We start from the raw sequence: 18,562 nt of genomic DNA on the forward strand, positions 1-18,562 counted from the left end.
CATTTTCATGAACAACGCTAAATTTTACAGGAATTTTTCGAATTAAGGACGGCATCCTTGAGTGTAAATTAATTGAAAACGTGTAAATTCAATGTTCATTGAAACTATTCAATATTTGATTTCAATGGGCTGCCTATTTATATATATATATATATATATACAACATTTGTACTGACACAAACAAACAAATTTAAGAGGGTCCAGTCTATTAGATGTGGGACCATAGAATATTCTATGGTGGGCCCATGTCACAAAATTTGAAAGAATTATTCGGCACAGACTTTTAGTAAGACAAAATGTGTTGCAAAGAAACTCACAGTGATAATCCATCATTTTAGAATGGCATTTTAAATGTTCATCACTGGTGGACGCTGTAGGTTCGGCCAAAGCAACATTTAAGTTGCACAGAAATTGACAATCAAAACGTATACTTCGGCAGAACTATGTGTTTTGTTGACTCTTGAAGCGGCGTTGCCGGCTGTAATCTCAGTGATCAAACCAGAGATTTATTGTGTGGTGGGGTCGCATGTGTTAGACTTGACACAATGACGTATTTATACTTTGTGTTTTGAGGTTGGCAGGGTGATAGGCGCTGCAGTTGTAGACGGTGAACACTGGGGCAACTGATGTAGAATGACAGAGCGCCCGCGAAGAAATGGTTTTGCATTCTAAAGAAGATGGACTGGTGCTTAAATCATCTGAACACGTGCCCGAAGTTTTAAAACAGGTGAAACCGATATAGGTTGCACAAAGAATTCTTTCAGAATGCTTACAGAACACCAGATCAGAAAAAATATCAAAAATTTACCGATAATTTGCGCAATAAAAATTAGCCAATGCATTAACATACGAAAAATGTTGCGCAAATACCAAACTTCTGGTCAGACAGTAATTAAGCATATTGTGTGCTCTCTTTTGTGTACATTAAAGAAATATTTGAATTCCCTTTTCCTGTTTTCAGATACTCACTGAAAGGGGATGGAATGAGGTAGATGAGGGCTTCCAGCCTAAAGACAGGGGTGCATGGAATCTGTGGTGGAAAACCCAAAGGTTTAGAAAGTCCGAGCACGATGAAGTGGAACCATGGCAAAGATTAAATCACTTTCCAAGGACCGATGCAATAACAAGGAAGGACAGTCTTGTGCGCAACCTTCGTAGAATGAGGTAAGATTGTTAATAGTTTTTCCTTCTTTTGGTGGTAGTCCAGATTGGAAAAAAAACTTCTACGAAAATTTACTGATAATCTGTGCAATAAAAATTAGCTGATGCATTAGTATACATAAAACGTTGCAGTCGTCCATGCAATTAGCGATCACTGAAAAAAATCCTCCGCGCAAATAGCAAACTTTGTAATCTGGGTGGTGGTTACTAACAAAAAAGTATTTGGTGGTCAGTAACATAGTTTGTTTTGTTTGGTTAGATGTGTTCATGGCACCCAAGTGTTCAATTTCCATCCTGCTGCTTACATTCTGCCAAATGAATACACAAAATTTGTATCCGACTATGCCAAAGAGTCCCAAAAGTATGGCAAAAAGGTTAGTGTCACATTTTCTCGCCCTTCTATCTCAGATGTTTCGTTATCTTATATATTTTGCAGAACATGTTTTGGATATGCAAACCTGTTGACCTATCACGGGGTCGTGGGATATTTATTTTTCACGACCTGAAGCATCTTACCTACGATTGTTCTGTTGTTGTTCAACGATACATTTCCAATCCATTCCTAATCTCAGGCTACAAATTTGACTTGCGTATTTATGTTTGCGTGCCCAGTTTTCAGCCTTTGACAATATACACCTACCAGGTAGTATTGCAGTTCAATTCCCAAAACTGTACTTTTGTTGTTTACTGTGTTATTGAAATATAGGAAGGTATTGCCCGCTTCAGCACGGACAAATTTGACCTGAACCAACTGAACAATGTCTTTTCTCATCTTACCAATACGTCTATAAACAAGTACGGACCTGCGTATTCTACAGACAAAGAACGAGTTGGTCCTGGTTGCAAATGGACTTTATCTCAGGTTCTGAAAACTCTGTTACACATTCTGACGACTGCTTTTAACACGAAAAAAATTAATAGCTTCGTAGCTTCCTGAGGCAGTCTGGTGACATTGATGAGGCCCTCTTATGGATGCGGATCAGTAACATAATTACACTGACTCTGGCCACTCAGGCACCAACAGTACCAAAATGTCGCAACTGTTTTGAAGTATTCGGCTTTGACATATTGGTTGATGATAATATGAAGCCGTGGTTACTAGAGGTATATGATTTATAATGAATTAGATTAATTTTTTTCCATTGTGTTGCAGGTTTTGCAATTAGTATGGGTTAAGTTTGAGTTAAAGACTTTTTAAAAACTGGTTCAAACATTCCTGTTTCCTAATAGTAATTAGTAAATCAATTATTCTAAAGTTTTAAAACTACCATTGTTTTCTTGGTTTATTGTTTATTCACCACATAGAAAACTATTTTTGCAGGTAAATTTCAGCCCAGCACTCAGCATGGACTGCCAGGCAGACTTCATTGCCAAACGGTCGATGTTGAATGATCTCATAGACCTTCTAAACTTTAGAGGTGCAGTTAGGCTTTGTACATAATATTAAGCGATTTTGGTCAAAAGAAATGTCAATTCCATTGTTATCGAATGAAAATATTCAACAGAAACTGATTCTGAACATGGGGGGCTAACACATCGTGAAGAGGTCAGTCCAATACCCAGTGTTTCAAGAAGTCTTTACGGTGGCCCGGAGGTCTTTATATCGTCTAGTTCTTCATCCAGTTCAAATCAAGCATCACCACTACAAGACAACTCGTCAAAACCCAATTCCTCTTTTCCACTGAGGTCTCTGCCAAGGAGGGCAACTGCTTCAAGACTCTCCAAAAGTAGGATCAGCACATCATCTGAAAGTTTAAAACTGGGTAGAAAAGTTTCTGCAAAGAGCATGAAAGGAAGTTCCGTACCAAGGCCCTCATCTGCACTGCCTCATCTGAAGCAAAGCTCAAGTGAAACTGATGGTAAGTTGCATCAAAATCACTAATGTTTGGAACATGTATGACATTTTTCGAAAGTAATTAGAATGGGTTGAAAAAGAAAAGCCAAAGCTAGTATGCTACTAACTTTCAAACTAGTTAACTCTGTTTTTTTGCAGCTTAGTTGAAATGAATTTTTTATGATATTGATATATGTGTTAATTGTCCTACTTGCTTATTGCAGGAGTGCTTTCAGTCAGAGACCTTCCCCGCAATGCAAGCTCTGGCAGTTTATCATCGAGTGTGTCCTCTGTGGATCATTCGAACCAGCCAGAAAATTCCACAAGCAGCAACAATTTGTCAATGCCGGTTGCACATACACCTAGTGGCAAAAAGCGACCACTGATTGACTCTTCAGGCGACCTCCAGTCAATCAACACAGACCAAAGGAAAAGGAAACCAAGGACTCTATCTACCATAAATGAGGTAAAAAAGGATTCTGCGAGGGGTCCCCAGGTTTCAAGATTTGCAATTGGGCCAAAGTTTTCAGAAACTCCAAAGTTGGCTCGCAGAAAAAAGTCACTGAATTCTGCTCCGCAGCGGATGACGTCATCTTACTTGTCAAAAGATCACGAAAAATTGCCCACTGCAAGGAAGGGTGGTTTGAGGTCAAAGCAACTTTCTACAGAATACAGTAAGCTTTTTGTCAAAATATCAAAATAAAGCGTTTAAAATGTGGGATTTTGTAATTATTTTAATCTGTATCTACTCGACAATGCTGCATTTATCTACGCATTGATATAAAAAAAATCGTTTAAAGTCAAAAGTTGTAAAGTTGGTGGGTGTATGGCTCTTGTAACCGAAATAATAAAAGACATTTAACTAAATTGCAGAGTCTCCATACAGTATATCAAGCACAGCGCCCAAGAAAGTAGCGCAAGAGAATATGTGGCCCAGAACAAGGGTTGGTGACTTTGTTTTGACTTTTCCCCTCACGGAAGCTATGCGCAAATCATCTGGACATATGCTTGACATGAAAACAATTATCCGGGAACAACAAAAGATTATGAAGGTTTGTGCTTGTACTGGCAAAATGCAAAAAGAAAAAAGGTTAAAAACTAGTGAAGCTTGTCCCATCATGGGACTCCCACATGTTTTTGCACCGAAAGTTATAAAATTGTGGGCATTTTTACTTGGCAAAGAAATAATAATGTGTATTTGTAGAAAGTACACGATGGGTGTGAGCAAAGGCTGGCCGATTGTCGTCGTAGCTCCACAGAGTTGTTGGATACAGATGCTCTACAACTTAAATTTAAACTCATGTTCGATGACAAAGATTCAAACCCACTATATTTCTGGGGTCCACAGAACCCACCACTGTTTTCGACTATTGTTTCTTGACACCTGAAGGTAAATCCCAATGCCCTTAAATGGCAACAATCAGTTGTGTTCTATCCTTTAGCTTAATGCCTATGATATGATTTTTGTGTGGTATAACAACCCTTTTTGTTTTGGATCTTGTGCATTAGCAAATCTTTTTATTTGGATATGTACATGTCAAGTGGTTGAAATTATATAGACAAGCAAAAAAAATTCTCTATGTAGCTTTAGATCACTCATATCTGCTACAAAAACACTTATTTGGTTGGCAAGTTTTTGAAATATTTTTTGTCACAAAAATTGCTTTGATTGTTGATTTTGAAACAGTTACGCGGAAAAACATTGATACCAAAGTAATGGAATTTTTCTTTAATCTTAAGTGGCTTTAAAACCTATTTGGAATTCACCAATATCTATTGCTCTTTGATTTAGGGTTTTGTTTGACTTTGTCCAACGGAAGCGACATTATGACATTTCATTCTTACCACAAACAATGGTTGGTTCAACCCTAGGTCAACATTCTGTGTCAACATAGAATGTACAGAGGAAAGGGCAAAGTCATTCAGCGCAGTTTGTGCTGTTGTATTTACTAGGGATTCCTAAAACCACAGCCCACTGACTATAAATAGCTTCCCTTTGTCCCATCTGCCCCATTGGTGGCATTTACTTGAGCCTATAAAATGTTTCAATTGTGTAGCAATTTGATATGAGATTGTCTGGAGTCAATTGAATAATGGCTCTTTGGGGTCGCGTTGGCCTCGCACGACACCTGGGCATGTTTGGACGCACTCTTTCATTGTTGAGACGCATGTTTCTCGAAGGTGTAACATGTTATTGTCGCTGTCATTACATTGTCCTTGCCTTGGAAAACAGAACCACATTTTTGTAAAATTTTTGTAACCTTGCTTGATAATAAGGCCTAATGCAGATTAAACTTAATTTTTTTAAGAAAAATGCCATTTTTACAAGAAAAATGTAAATGTTACCACTGGTAAACTTTCGGATAACTTACCAGTAAAGTTTTTAAAAATCTTCAAAATTGTCGATAAATTCGATACAAAAACCATCCAATGACATGAATACTTTGAGTTTCCCAAACGTATTCTTGCATTTGACAATACAGGAATGCCTGCAAGGCTGCAATGTTATTTGATTATCAAAAAATCCAACCATGTAATAAAGCGATTTCTCTCACCTGTTCCCTGATCTGGTTACAAACAGGCCAACAAATGTCTTATTGTATTCAACAACGACAAACAATCACGCGTGTCGCTAAAAGGGTTGGTAAACACTTTCCCAGACAAGTTTCATTTTAATCCTGTGGTAACACAACTTCATTTAATGTTGGAATCTCAGCGAGACACAAATTACAATTTATAAAATTGTGTCTTTTTCTCATACAATTATGTTTTTCCCATTTGCTGTTTTATAGTTTTAGGAAATCGTTTTAATATAACTATCTGTTATGTTTTAAAAAAGTTCAGTTTTGACAACAAAACTAAATTGACAACAAAACTAAATTGACAACAAAACTAAATCGTTATGGTTGGTAAATGTACCAGCTTGTGTCCTATTAAAAGATACATTGTTACTAATGCTTTAATGTGTCTTTTTGACCTGATTTTCTGTGTGGTGTATACATAATTTTCATGTCTTTGTTTTTAACTGTTGCAGATGTTTCAAGTGTTTTCACAGAAAAAGAGGACTTTGTACCAGGTACTGTGTTGTTTGTTTGTCATGAAAACAAATGTTAGCAATTGTTAGCTTAAGTTCCAAGTAAATTTACTGTCGTTGTTTTTATATTGTACTTCATTTCTCACTGTTACCTTTGACCTTTTGTCTTCCAACAGAGCAACTTATTCTTTTAAGTGTGCCTTAGCTGTTTTTTTCCGTAACTGTGACATGTAGTACAAGTTCTTTAGTTTAGCAATCCGTGCCAATTCTTTTATTTATAACAAAGCCTTTATACAAAGGCAAACTTGTTTTGTGTGTTTCCCTGAACAAACGTATCGCTCTTCCAAAACATTGTCCCTATATGCCAACAGGTTTTATTTTATTATGACATTTTTTAACTATTTCTGTTTACCGGCTAAACTTTCTGGTGCTTTGTGCTTTTGCTATATACGTTAGAACAATATACTTTGTCCACATTGATACTTCAATCTAACTGTGTTCCGTGGTAACCAGTGTTTTGTGATAAGCTAAGGCATATTTCAATGTTACCTGCTTGGTTTAACTGTGAGAAACCCTTTTCTTACACTTTCATATAATATAAACACATATTTAATAATTTTTATTTATTTAATTGTTTGTTGTAGCATTGTATGGCATTAATGTGTAACCAATTTGTTAGAAAACCAATAAATACAACTTTTGCATACTCATTGTTACCATAAACTCTTCAGAGAACAATTTATTTGCAAAAATTGCTCCCAATCCATTGCTTTGCATTGCTCATTACCTGTTATTTCTTCATTCATTGCACATGTAAACAAACAAAAACATTTTAGCAATAAACTGTGTTTCCTTCAGTAAACCTGCTGTCTTTGATTTGCATCCATACTTTGCATACACACCTGCACAGGAAAGCAGTGGGCACCAGGTGTATAGGCAGTTGTATATAATCTGAGTCAACAGTTAGCTCAAGGAGCGTCACAGAGTCAGAAATACATTCATGTTGCCCACTGCTTATTCTACGCTAGCAGCAGGAAATGCACTGATGTAAGAATGTGTAGATTTGCTTGCTTCACATACATTGCCTGATGATTCAGGAAGAGGTCACACTTCTTACGTGTAAGCACTGGTCAGTACAATTTCTTTAACTTGTTTAGCTTAGGCTGGATATTAGTTGCAATATAGCGTCAGTTACCTGTAGTTGGCTGTTTTTGGTGGTTTAATCCTTGCAAACAAAATGTTATTCAAAACCACAGGTTGTAGATTGCTCAGAGGTGCTGCAAGGTTTTCTAAGGGAAAGAATGCTGTTCAAATGTTCTCAAGATGCTTAAGACAGTTTTGCTTGTCATACTTGCACTTGAAGGTGTAGCAGCCACACAAATCATGTCATCGTGGACAACATGGAGGAACTGCTCATCGACGGAAAACTGCACCATGCGTTCATTACAGTGTTGGATCCCTGGAATGGCTCCTACTCTAGTGGTATGTCGTCATGGCAACAATAATGTTGAAGAGGAAATACATAACTGTACAAGAACATGCACTGGAACATGGGCAAACAAAACGGTGTGTGAAATTTAAGAAAATTGTCATAAGAAAATTTGTGGTTGCTAATGCGTTTTTGCATGTAAAATCCTTGCCTTAACTGCTACCAAATCCTATAATATAGGTGCTACAATCCTGTGTTCCATCATGCTATAACTCAACAATGTGGTATGAAGAAATCTGCTCCACAGACTTGCACTGTATGCGCCGATCTCGTGTTCCGTGCAACAATCTAACACTGTGCAATGGACAATGGTCAGCACACAACAGTAGTGTGAGTGTTTACTTGTAAATTTCAGTTGTTAATGCTTGCTTTAAACCTATATAAAATAAATTTAATGTAGTCCAGGTGTGCAGTTTTTAAAAACTCCTTTTTGTTACATTATCTAGTGCAATGCAACATGCACTCAACCAGGAGTCATCACAGATACCAAAATGTGCACCAAAAACAAAAACCCCAGTCTTGAGTGTGCAGAAACTTTTGGTGTTTTTGAGAAAATAACTTTTCATTATCCTTGTCCAGCTTCGGTATGAACCTTGATATGCATCCTTTTATTTTACATGTGCCTATCAATGTATTTTTGCACTAAAAATGAATGAAAACAAATCAGGTTTTTGAGGAAACAAAACTAACAATAATTTAAATGGTACCAAAATAAGATTTACAAGCGGAAATCCCAATATGATGAATAGATGTGTATGTTCTATTCCCGACAGATCTGGTCTGTGTGGGTGTCTGATTCCTGTACAAAAACATGTGGAGGTGGCATAAACACACAAAGAAGGACTTGTGGGAAAACAGGTAAATAAATATGTTGCTGTTTTGGGCATTTGACTCCTCTGTCACTTCACAATAACTAGGGTAACAGTAATATATGTTTTTTTGCATGCAAATCAATGATAAATTTCAATAAAGCATGAACATTACAATTCGAAACTCTTCTTTCCCCAAGATGTTTTTGGATTAAAGTTTTGTTGCAATAAATTTTCTTATATGTGCAAAAAAAGCCATAATATTGCAAAGCTGCAGACAGGGTGTGTACACGCACTGTTTCGACCTGTAAGGTATACTAAAATTCAATTTTTTTTGTAACAGTTGAAAACCGCTCAGTTACCTGCAATACCGAAGAATGTCCAACCTGGGGGAGTTGGATTCAGCATAACAGATGCTTGCACAACGTTGGTGCCAGGTCAAGATCATGTTTATTTAATGGAAGCATACACAATAACTGCTCAGGTACTGATAATAGCTGCTTTGACCACTGTTTTCGTAGTGAATGTGCTTTTTATTGTATATATCAAAACATTTTTAAATAATTTTTCTGCAGGCTCGGGACCAGTACAAGTTGCTTTGTTTGAGTGCAACATATCGACAACCACTGTCAACATGGCAGTTTATGCCAATGAATCCACCATACCTCTTGTTGTAGGTCAGTGTTTTTATTCCTAAACACAGAGACAATATATATGTTAAATAATCGTATTTTTAGACATTTCAGTTAAATTTTCAATGAAATTTTTGGAAAAGTGTTAAAATTCTTTTAAACTTGCATTATTTTATTGTAGGACTAGTCCTGCTGTTTGGCATTCTTCTTATAGCCATGATACTGTTATACAAGAAATATGCCAAGTCAAAGATTCACCCAGCCACTACAAATGGTAGGTTTAGTTTTGGTCTTTTATTGTGAGCTGTAGACAGAGCCACTTTTTGACCTAATGGGTCTCATCAGTGCAGCTATTTTTTTTGCAATTCAACAATACAATTAGTATAATACTGTTTAAACTGTGAAAATCAAAAAGTTTTCAAAACTGTTTTAAGGTGGCACAGATTTTGTGTTTCGGAGTTCCTCACAAACGCTTGAATCGAACTTGGATGAAAATGCACATGACAAGCACAACTCCAAAGCTGACCTACCTGTTGTTAGGATCGTCCCGTACAGGATGCCTCTGAAAGATCCTGACAATGATGCATCCTTCCTAACTGTGCCGAGAACAAAAAAAGGGAGATGCAAAAGCATGGACGACACATTGATCAGCCACTTAAGAGTGCCAGAAGTTATTGAAGAGGAGAGGGATTATTATAGTAGCGACTCGACAGTTAAAACTGATTCTTCTCTTGAAATAGCTGAACCCAGCACCAAGCAGGAATGGCTTAGATTACGACCATCTTTAAGGTACCATACTTCTGCAAAAAATTTTATTGCTGTAACAACTAAATTTAACAGGCAAGCTTATAAAGACAAATTTGTGAAGCAAGATAACAAGATCGATACATCTTGGCAAAGAACACAAACTCTCAAGCATCCGGTTTGTTTAGTTTCTTCAAACCTTTTTAATCCTTAACATTTAGACCATTTACCTATATAGGAAAATAACACAGCTTTTTGGGGTGTATTTACAAGGCAAATACAGATTTTAGTTTTAGAGTAACTGTACACATTATGGCCTTTTTTTTGTATGTTGAAAACTTAGAAAAACTTGAAAAAAGGGACAAGTGAAGCATCGGGACATCGTCGAACACACAGTGATGGTGGAGGGCTTGATATTGACGACACATTGTCAATCCCTATGAAACCAACTCGAAAGAACAGTGACATGCAATTGAATGTAAGCCAGCAAACTGCAAATCAACATGTTTTTATAGGGGATAAACATATCTTTTGTTTTAAACCCATGTTTGTGTACATTGGTGGCTAAATGTAATGTTAAAAAAAATTAATTCATAAATATTAAATAGGGATTGAAGTGTTGGTCTTTGCAGTAGTTTAAGTAGGGTTGCAATACATTGCTTGTTTCTAAGATTTGTTCTTACTTTAAAGACCAGTGTCTTAAAATGAATTTGCATACACTTATTTCTAAGAAACACGCTTATCTTTATTTTAGTACTTGGTTTTCCAGTCTAAATACCTAAGTGCTTACTTTCACAAAATTTGAATTGTCAGTCTGTATCAAAATGCAACATGCTTATCATTTTATCCAGGCTGTTGATAACCCTGTCATTTTGAAAAGTAATATTTTTTGGGGGTATTAGAACTCATTTTTTTGTATTTTAGGTTCGCTCAACTTCACTTAGCCACTCCCCTAAACCACTCAAACCTGTCCGAAACAAGGAGATGAGAAGTGCCTCATTTAATGTCAGTACCATGCATATAAACTCTTCATTCCTTGATTCAGAAGATGAAAATTCATTTGTGTTTGGTGGCATCTCTCCAGCTAAATCTGCTCCACAACTGGACCTATGGACAAGTGCTCCCCTCGAGTAAATATTTGTTGACTTGTTACAAGTCCGAAGAATTTTAGTATGTTGTTTGTGGTTAACCAAGAATATAAGTGAAAGGTGGAGTTTTCGAACTAACAATTGGATTTTATTGAACATACATCTGTTGTGATAAATTTTGTAGCCTGTATAGTTTTAAAGCAGTAATATTCACCATATTTTCTTATTTCACGATGATTATATTTTTGTGTTCTTGCAGGTGTTTGAATGAAATCTCCCTCGAAAGCTCTGAATATGAGGTAATTATGGCATGATAACTTTTTTTTACTAGCGTCTTGACCATGAAAAAAGGTGGAAAATTTATTTGTTAAAATTGATACGAACTGCCATTATAAAATTGGTTTAAGATTTGACATGATGTCTTTATGAATTTTAACAGGATGAATTTTACCAACCAGTTAAAGAAGAAGAGTCTTCAAAGCAAGAAAGCCCACCATAATACTGCAGAAAACCGAAATATGCTCTTATCCTATTATCACTGTTCACTGACTTTTAGCATGTTCAACTTCCTTTTACCATTGTAGTATCTTTTCTGTCTGAGCAAATAAATGCAATAAAATAGGCTGTGTTCCAAGAACATGTTTAACTACGTTGTATTGTAACTACAAGTTATTATTGCACACAGTGAAATGTATGTATACACATAAACATCTAAACGCATGAAAATCACAGTGAACAAATTACATAGGTTTGTGTATGTCAATTCCATTGTGAGAAAAGAGCCATAGAAATTACACCTTAAATAGGGAATGTGTTTTTTGTTGTTAAGATGTGGATTTTGTGGAAAATGCAAGTGAGGGCTTGATAAGGTGTGAGTTTATGTTGTGTTTAGCAAAACAGAATACCACTTATTTATAACACTCTGCCTAAAATTTTTGAATTGTATAAAGACTGCCAACATTTTGTTTTGTTACACACAAACTGGTGCCAGGCACCAACCATCACTTTAACATAATACTACTACAAGGAAACAGAAGAGAAGCAAAACACTGAGAACAATATGGGAGACACCGAAAGAAAATACTTGATACATGAACACTGAGATGCCTAGACCGTTGCTAGAGGGCCAAGTATATGGTTTTACAATGTGACTTTGAAGCTGTGCGATTTGTTTTAGGTTAATTAAGTTTTGAAATGGAATGTAGGGAGTTGTTACGGAAAATGCATCATGCTTTGTACAACACTATTCAAACAAAGAAATTTGCTCTTTCCTCTCTTTGTTTGACAGTAGGTTATTTTTACAGGTACTTGTTTACAACACCACAAATACATCAAATTAAACTGTTTAAATTCATGTTTTAAACAGCAACTGCCCTTGGATACTTCCACAACAAAAGCTGCATTGCAAAGGCCCAGTTGTAATATTCTAGTGGTATTAAAAGTTGAAGTATGATGGATTGTTGTACTTTCCGTTAAACTGAGCACCACCACCACCTGCAAATGACTTTTTCTGATCTGTAGCATCTGAAACACAGAAAAGTCTATTAAAGATTTGTTTTTATGTAATTAAATTTAGTTAACCACTCTATACTTGGGTGTAACATGAGCCTTAAAAAGATGAATTTTAATTTGACAACAAATTCCAATCTAAAAATGGAGCTTTTTGTAACATTTTTTAGTCTCTCGATTGCCAAGAAAAAAAACATTTAAATGATGAATAAACTTACATGTTGTATGTGAAGAACGTTTGGATTCATGGGATGGAGACATCCACTTGCTAGAATTCGGTGACAGTAGATCAAAATCAAATTCATCGTCATCATCATCCTTAATAGGATCATTTCTCGGGCTACTACTTGCGTTAGAAACACTGTGGGCACTTCCCCTCATCCATTTTTTCTGCTGTCCTGCATGAACGTTGGATGAATGGACAGTATTTCTGGCATTCGAAGGCCCGGTTTTGTGTCTGGAGTAGAATGTGTTGCCCAAGTTCATTTTGTCATTTTTTCCACTGTTGTGGAGGCTGAAGTTCGACGTAGGGTGGAGAGTGCTTTGTGAAACGGCGACATTCCGCTTAATGCTCCAAACACTGTCCAAATCAAGACCTGATGACCTTGGTTTGGCAAACGAGTAGCTTCCAACAAGACTGGACTCATGGGACCATTGCTGGGGTAGTGTTTCTTTTTTATTCGGGCCACTGTATTTGAATTTCTTTACCCCACCACCTTTGTTGACTTCATTTTCTTCTTTCATGACAAGTAGTTTATATAATATATCCCAAGTATATTACAAGTGTATGAAGCCTACTTGTTGAATTTATCAGTGTATATATACATAAAATAATAATTTTACATGCCCTGTCCTGTCATATAATAAACAAACATCTCAGAAAAAAGAGACTTCACAGTTGAACTTATTTACCGGCTTTAAGGTCCTTGCCTATAACATTGTGACATTTTTCTATGAGCAAAATTAAATTGGTTAGGTACAAATATAAAAAAAACAATGTTGATTTTTTAGGTATCCAACAACGCTCCTTTCAGCTAAACTAGGTAAACCCACGCACACTGGAGGGCAGCAAAACATCGCCTTAAAAAATCTTTCCCCATCCACTATTGTGTTCAGCCACAATAATTTTTGCCATGGTTAATTAAATTTTGCCAAGGGTTTTGCATAAAACTATTCTAATACATTTCAATTGGTAAAGTTTTGTTGATGTAAATTACTGCGTAAAGTCATAATACGCCATTTCACCTCAGAATTTTTAAGTATATGATGTCTATGGGGACGAGAGAGAGCAATGTGTTTCGGAAAATCTACGAGGATAGCGGGGGTTGGTGTGGTATGCTTTGTGAATGGTAAATACGTATTTTCGCAGGTGTTTTGTTTGTTGTGGTGTTATGCTAGATGTTGTAAATAGTGTAGTTAATGTATGTCATGTCTTTGTGTTTACTTGAGGGCACAATTTTACTTTAGGACACAAATATTGTCTTCATACTCTTCAACCTTATCAACACAGTATCAAATTGGATGAATTAGTTCAATTTTTATTTGTAAAGAGTTCAATTGTACAAATATAATATACTAAGTGTATATTCTAAATAAAAAAGCCAAATCTAGAATGCTGTTCATCATAATGCTGGTAGACGTTTCGAACTCATACAGTGTTCATCATCACTCATCAGTACTCAAATACCAGCATTATGATGAACAGCATTCTAGCTTTGACTTTTTTATTTAGACTATTTAACTCCAGATACTTTGCACCCAACTAAGTGTATATTTTAGTTCATTTCTATTATTATATTTTGTAGATGAAAAACATTAGTGGTGTTTAAGAAACGCAAAATGGGTAAAAAAAACAAAAAAAATCCCGCTAAAGATGTAATGGTGGAAGGAGAAGACACTGCGGGCACAAAGAAGAAAGGGAAGAAAAAGGGAAATGACGATGATTGGATGGATGATGTGCAAAATGAACTCCTCGAAATTGACGGAAAAGCACCACCTAAAGGTGAAGCAACTTCAAATGCACAAAATGATTCAAAGAAGAAAGGTGAAAAGGTGGTGGATGATCAGAATGAAATCGTTAACTTGAATGATCCCAAGGCACCAGAGGAAAAAATTATAGAAACTGCAAAACAAAGCAAGAAAAAAGGCAAAAAGAAAAAAAATGATGACAATTGGGAAGATGAAATTCAAAATGAAATTATAAACTTGGAGGCAAATCCCGATGCTCCTGTGGAACAGACCGAGCCAGAACCTAAAAAGGCAAACAAAAAAAAGGGCAAGAAAAAACGCCAAGATGACAACTGGGAAGACGAAGTGCAAAATGAACTGACAAACATTGAAAATAATGTTCCCGTGGAACCCGCTGCTCCAACTAAAAAGAAAACATCTAAACCAACCAAATCGGAAAATGAAACTGTAGCATCCAAATCTGAGGTGAGCAGCATGACTGAAAAAGCAGATGAGTCGGCTGCTGTGAAAGATGAATCTACAGAATCTGCTTCTAGCAAGAAGAAGCAAAAGAAAAAGAAGAAACCTGAGAAAACTGAACCGGAGAAACCAAGGAAGGGTGGACTTGGCAAAGCTCAGCTTAAAGCAATGAAGGAAGCGCTACAGAAACAGAAAGAAGCTGAGGAAAAGTTAAGACTTGAGGATGAAGAGAGAGTCCGCAAAGAGGAGGAGGCGGAACGTAAACGCTTGGAGGCCTTGGAAGCTGAGAGACTTCGAAAAGAGAAGAAGAAGCAGGACAAAAAGGACAGAATTCAAAGACTAAAGCAGGAGGGGAAGTACCTTACACCAGCTCAGCGTGAAATGGAAAGGAGGAGAGAATTACGTAGACAGGAGTTGTTAAAAAGCGGAATGGTCCCGGATAAAGAAACCGAAGCTCCAAGACGACCAAAATATGAACGTAAAAAGAAAACAACTCCTAAAATGCAACAGGAAGAGAGATCTGAAACCACAACACCCGAAGTGGTGGAACCTGAGGTTATTGTGGAAGAGGAAAAGAAAGAGGAAAAACCAGTAGTTGATAAAAGTGAAAATGAGCTGGATGACTGGGAGACACTCGATGAAAAGATGGAGAATCTTGAAATTAAGTCCCTTAACAGTGAAGATAAGTCAGCATCAGAAGAAGATGATGAGTCTTCTGATGGTGAAGAGGATGATGGTGAGGAAGAGGAATCATCTAGTGAGGAAAGTGACGATGATGGGTTGACCTCCAGGGAGCGGGCTGTTAAAAAGATGCATAAGAGAAAGGAAGAAAATGAAAGTAAGCGAACCGTGGAAGACTTGCGTTCACCAGTTGTGTGTGTGTTGGGCCATGTTGACACAGGCAAGACTAAAATCCTAGACAAAATACGACACAGCCATGTGCAAGATGGTGAGGCAGGTGGTATCACTCAACAAATTGGTGCCACAAATGTTCCTGTCTATGCTATAAAAGCTCAGTCAAAAATGGTAAAAAATTTTGATGGAGAAAAAATCAAAATACCAGGTTTGCTTGTTATTGATACACCTGGCCACGAGTCATTTGGAAACTTAAGATCCAGGGGTTCTTCAAACTGCGATATTGCCATTCTTGTGGTGGATATTATGCATGGCCTTGAACCACAGACCATAGAGTCCATCAATCTGCTGAAAAAGAAGAAAACTCCTTTTATTGTGGCACTAAACAAGGTCGACCGTTTGTACGAATGGAAACCGCATCCAGATAACGATGTGGCAACTGCCTTGCGGAAACAAAAACAGTACGTTTTGGAAGAATTTAGACAAAAGGTTAATGGGATCATTGTTCAGTTTGCTGAGCAATCACTTAACGTTAAACTCTTCCATGAAAATGACGACCCAGACACTTGGATTTCTATGGTGCCTACTTCTGCGCATAGTGGAGATGGTATGGGAAACTTAATAGCTTTGGTTGTACAGATCTGTCAAACCAAACTTGCAAAAAAACTTGCATTCTCCGAGAACCTTCAATGCACTGTCTTGGAAGTAAAGGTGATTCAAGGCCTTGGAACTACCATTGATGTTGTTCTGACCAATGGCAGGTTAAAATATGGGGAAACAATTGTTCTTCCAGGGACAGATGGTCCAATAGTCACGCATGTAAAGGGCTTGCTGATGCCTCAGCCACTGCGGGAGCTCAGAGTGAAAAATCCATATGACAAGTTTGATGAAATCAAGGCTGCCCACGGTGTAAAAATTGTAGCCAAAGACTTGGACAAGGCCTTGGCTGGAACAACTTTGCTGGCAGCATACAATGATGAAGAGGTGGAAATTCTCAAACAAGAAGTACAAGCAGAAGTGACTGATGCCCTCAATAGCATTAAGTTGAAGGAGCGTGGAGTATTCGTCCAAGCCTCCACACTTGGGTCATTGGAAGCGCTTTTAGAGTTCCTCAAGCAGTCCAAAATACCATATGCAGGTATCAGCATAGGCCCTGTTTGTAAAAGAGATGTGGTGAAAGCATCTGTAATGCTTGAGCACGATTCACAGTGGGCTGTGATACTTGCATTTGATGTTAAGGTGGAAAGAGATGCTCAGGAAATAGCAGAGAGTGTCGGAGTGAAAATTTTTACTGCTGACATCATATACCATCTCTTTGACGCTTTTATGAAACACCGCGAAGACCTGATTAAACAGAAACAAGATGAGTTTCGTCAAATTGCCGTTTTTCCCTGCAAAGTTCAAATTGTTCCAAACTGTGTTTTTAAATCGAGAGACCCAATTGTTGTCGGCGTCAAGGTAGAATCGGGGCAACTCCGGCTTGGGACTCCACTTTGTGTTCCAGATCGGGAGTTTTTGAAACTTGGTATTGTCACCAGTATGCAAGTGAACCACAAAGAAATTGAAATTGCCAGAAACCCTCAAGAGGTTTGCATTAAAATTGAGGGTGTCCCTGGTGAGGCACCAAAAATGGTTGGACGACATTTTGATGAGAAGGACATGCTTGTAAGTAAGATTTCGCGCGATTCCATTGACGCCCTCAAGACCTGGTTCCGCGAAGAAATGCAAAAGAATGATTGGCAGTTGACTATCGAGCTGAAAAAGCTCTTCGAAATCCTTTAAAATTTTGCCACATTCTTGCGTACTGAAAAAGAAATGTGTGTGCGAAAGAGTGAAGGTGGGATTAATTGTGGGAAATTGTTGGTTTATGACACAGGAGAAAAATGCAGTTTTATCGGTTCATGTGTAACAGGGTGATATGCATATTATAATAGTGTGTGCCAACAAAGGGGGAAAATTTCAATAAAATTCTCTAATAAATTAGTTGACTACTTGTATTCTGGTGCATGCAAAAAAATACACACAGTATAACTGCTTGGGGACCAAAGAAACTGTATTTTGAATTAATTTATTTGGGGATTGTGTTGCCTTATGTGTGGATTTCCTTTTCAACTGACAATATTCTTGTTCCTTCCATGTTGTATCATAGCACTGATGCAATGTTAACATTTTGATTAGACGATGTGCAAATTTGCTGCATTTATTGAGGCTTTTTTGGTGAAATGTTTCGAAGTTTGAACATGGTATACATACAAAAATTTAAATTCACCTGTTATGGGAATTATTTTGTGTAGCACAGAAGTTTTGACAGTGTTTGGGTACAATGTTTACGCCCAATCTATTCGAGCTCTGGAAGTGAAAGTTTATGCATATTTGTATGTGGTGCATGTTTGGTGTAAAAACTGTCAAAAAAGGGCCAAGTTGCTGTTCAAATAGAGTTAAGCCAAAACTTAAAAATTTTTTGCATATGCTACAACTATGAGAACTTCAATTTGTAAAAAGTTTTTTTTTTCCTGAAGGCAGTGTATTGACGCAACATACACAAAGTCCAGCTAACAGTGGTCAATGTACACATGTTCAAAACAGGCCAATACGCAAATCATGAGCTTTGCAAGCAGGAATCACGTGATCCTTCAGCAAATCCATCAGCGATTTTCTAACCTGCCACCAAAAAAAAAACATTAAACCCAATGTTATTATTGTACATTTTTTCCTAAGGGCGAGACATTTCCATTTCCAATAGCTTTCTATAGGCAACATGTCTAGTGGAAAAAATATACTGGTAATGATCGGTGGCATAAATAGAACGTTACAATTTTCCTTATTATTTAAGTGAACGAAATTTAATTTTACCAACCTCCGGAATATCGGTTATAGTTTTGTGTTTCATATCCCGCCAGTTAATGTCGATTATAAAAGCTTGAGTGTGGGTCAAAGTCATGGCATCTGCAAAGAACAACGGAAAACGTGGTTTAGAAAC

General features: G+C 37.1%; 5 protein-coding genes across 9 annotated transcripts in view; 3 read left to right on the plus strand and 2 right to left on the minus strand.

Annotated features, from left to right (window-relative positions):
* The first annotated feature begins 577 nt into the window (after positions 1–577).
* LOC145894252 (uncharacterized) lies at positions 578–6,873 on the plus strand. 2 transcript variants are annotated; one of them, XM_082982779.1, is made up of 12 exons: positions 578–727; positions 962–1,164; positions 1,421–1,535; positions 1,598–1,804; positions 1,868–2,023; positions 2,083–2,265; positions 2,483–2,579; positions 2,667–3,020; positions 3,220–3,669; positions 3,869–4,047; positions 4,200–4,385; positions 6,030–6,873. In XM_082982779.1, the coding sequence occupies exons 1-11, from the start codon at positions 656–658 to the stop codon at positions 4,374–4,376; spliced, it is 2,193 nt and encodes a 730-aa protein (XP_082838905.1). In that variant the 5' UTR covers positions 578–655; the 3' UTR covers positions 4,377–4,385; positions 6,030–6,873. The 2 variants fall into 2 exon arrangements, with proteins under 2 accessions (XP_082838905.1, XP_082838906.1); XM_082982780.1 differs by having other exon boundaries at positions 3,232–3,669.
* A 147-nt stretch (positions 6,874–7,020) lies between these two features.
* LOC145894474 (uncharacterized) lies at positions 7,021–11,392 on the plus strand. 3 transcript variants are annotated; one of them, XM_082983080.1, is made up of 13 exons: positions 7,021–7,158; positions 7,393–7,595; positions 7,699–7,848; positions 7,965–8,102; positions 8,292–8,376; positions 8,671–8,811; positions 8,903–9,004; positions 9,141–9,233; positions 9,394–9,881; positions 10,047–10,181; positions 10,628–10,833; positions 11,051–11,090; positions 11,231–11,392. In XM_082983080.1, exons 2-13 carry the CDS (start codon positions 7,413–7,415, stop codon positions 11,288–11,290), a joined length of 1,821 nt encoding a protein of 606 aa, XP_082839206.1. In that variant the 5' UTR covers positions 7,021–7,158; positions 7,393–7,412; the 3' UTR covers positions 11,291–11,392. The 3 variants fall into 3 exon arrangements, with proteins under 3 accessions (XP_082839206.1, XP_082839205.1, XP_082839204.1); XM_082983079.1 differs by lacking the exon at positions 7,021–7,158 and having other exon boundaries at positions 7,292–7,595; positions 9,394–9,748; positions 9,800–9,881; positions 11,231–11,390; XM_082983078.1 differs by lacking the exon at positions 7,021–7,158 and having other exon boundaries at positions 7,292–7,595.
* A 129-nt stretch (positions 11,393–11,521) lies between these two features.
* On the minus strand, positions 11,522–13,149 carry LOC145894475 (uncharacterized). Of its 2 annotated transcripts, none has more exons than XM_082983083.1 (2): positions 12,519–13,149; positions 11,522–12,306 (listed from the first exon to the last, which is right to left on the minus strand). In XM_082983083.1, the coding sequence occupies exons 1-2, from the start codon at positions 13,042–13,044 to the stop codon at positions 12,227–12,229; spliced, it is 606 nt and encodes a 201-aa protein (XP_082839209.1). In that variant the 5' UTR covers positions 13,045–13,149; the 3' UTR covers positions 11,522–12,226. The 2 variants fall into 2 exon arrangements, with proteins under 2 accessions (XP_082839209.1, XP_082839208.1); XM_082983082.1 differs by having other exon boundaries at positions 11,530–12,315.
* Positions 13,150–14,109: 960 nt separating this feature from the next.
* On the plus strand, positions 14,110–17,850 carry LOC145893824 (eukaryotic translation initiation factor 5B-like). Its single transcript, XM_082982183.1, has one exon. The coding sequence runs from the start codon at positions 14,140–14,142 to the stop codon at positions 17,362–17,364; it is 3,225 nt and encodes a 1,074-aa protein (XP_082838309.1). The 5' UTR covers positions 14,110–14,139; the 3' UTR covers positions 17,365–17,850.
* A 279-nt stretch (positions 17,851–18,129) lies between these two features.
* LOC145893904 (uncharacterized protein C3orf26 homolog) overlaps positions 18,130–18,562 on the minus strand; it is a 38,820-nt gene continuing 38,387 nt past the window's right edge. Inside the window, exons 7-8 of the mRNA XM_082982299.1 lie at positions 18,440–18,528; positions 18,130–18,243 (exon numbers count right to left, since the gene is read on the minus strand). Coding sequence (XP_082838425.1) covers positions 18,160–18,243; positions 18,440–18,528 — 173 coding nt within the window. The 3' untranslated portion in view covers positions 18,130–18,159. The remainder of the gene's footprint in view (positions 18,244–18,439; positions 18,529–18,562) is intronic.

Source organism: Ascidia mentula, chromosome 3, assembly GCF_947561715.1.
Source record: "Ascidia mentula chromosome 3, kaAscMent1.1, whole genome shotgun sequence".
NCBI classification, from domain to species: Eukaryota; Metazoa; Chordata; class Ascidiacea; order Phlebobranchia; family Ascidiidae; genus Ascidia; species Ascidia mentula.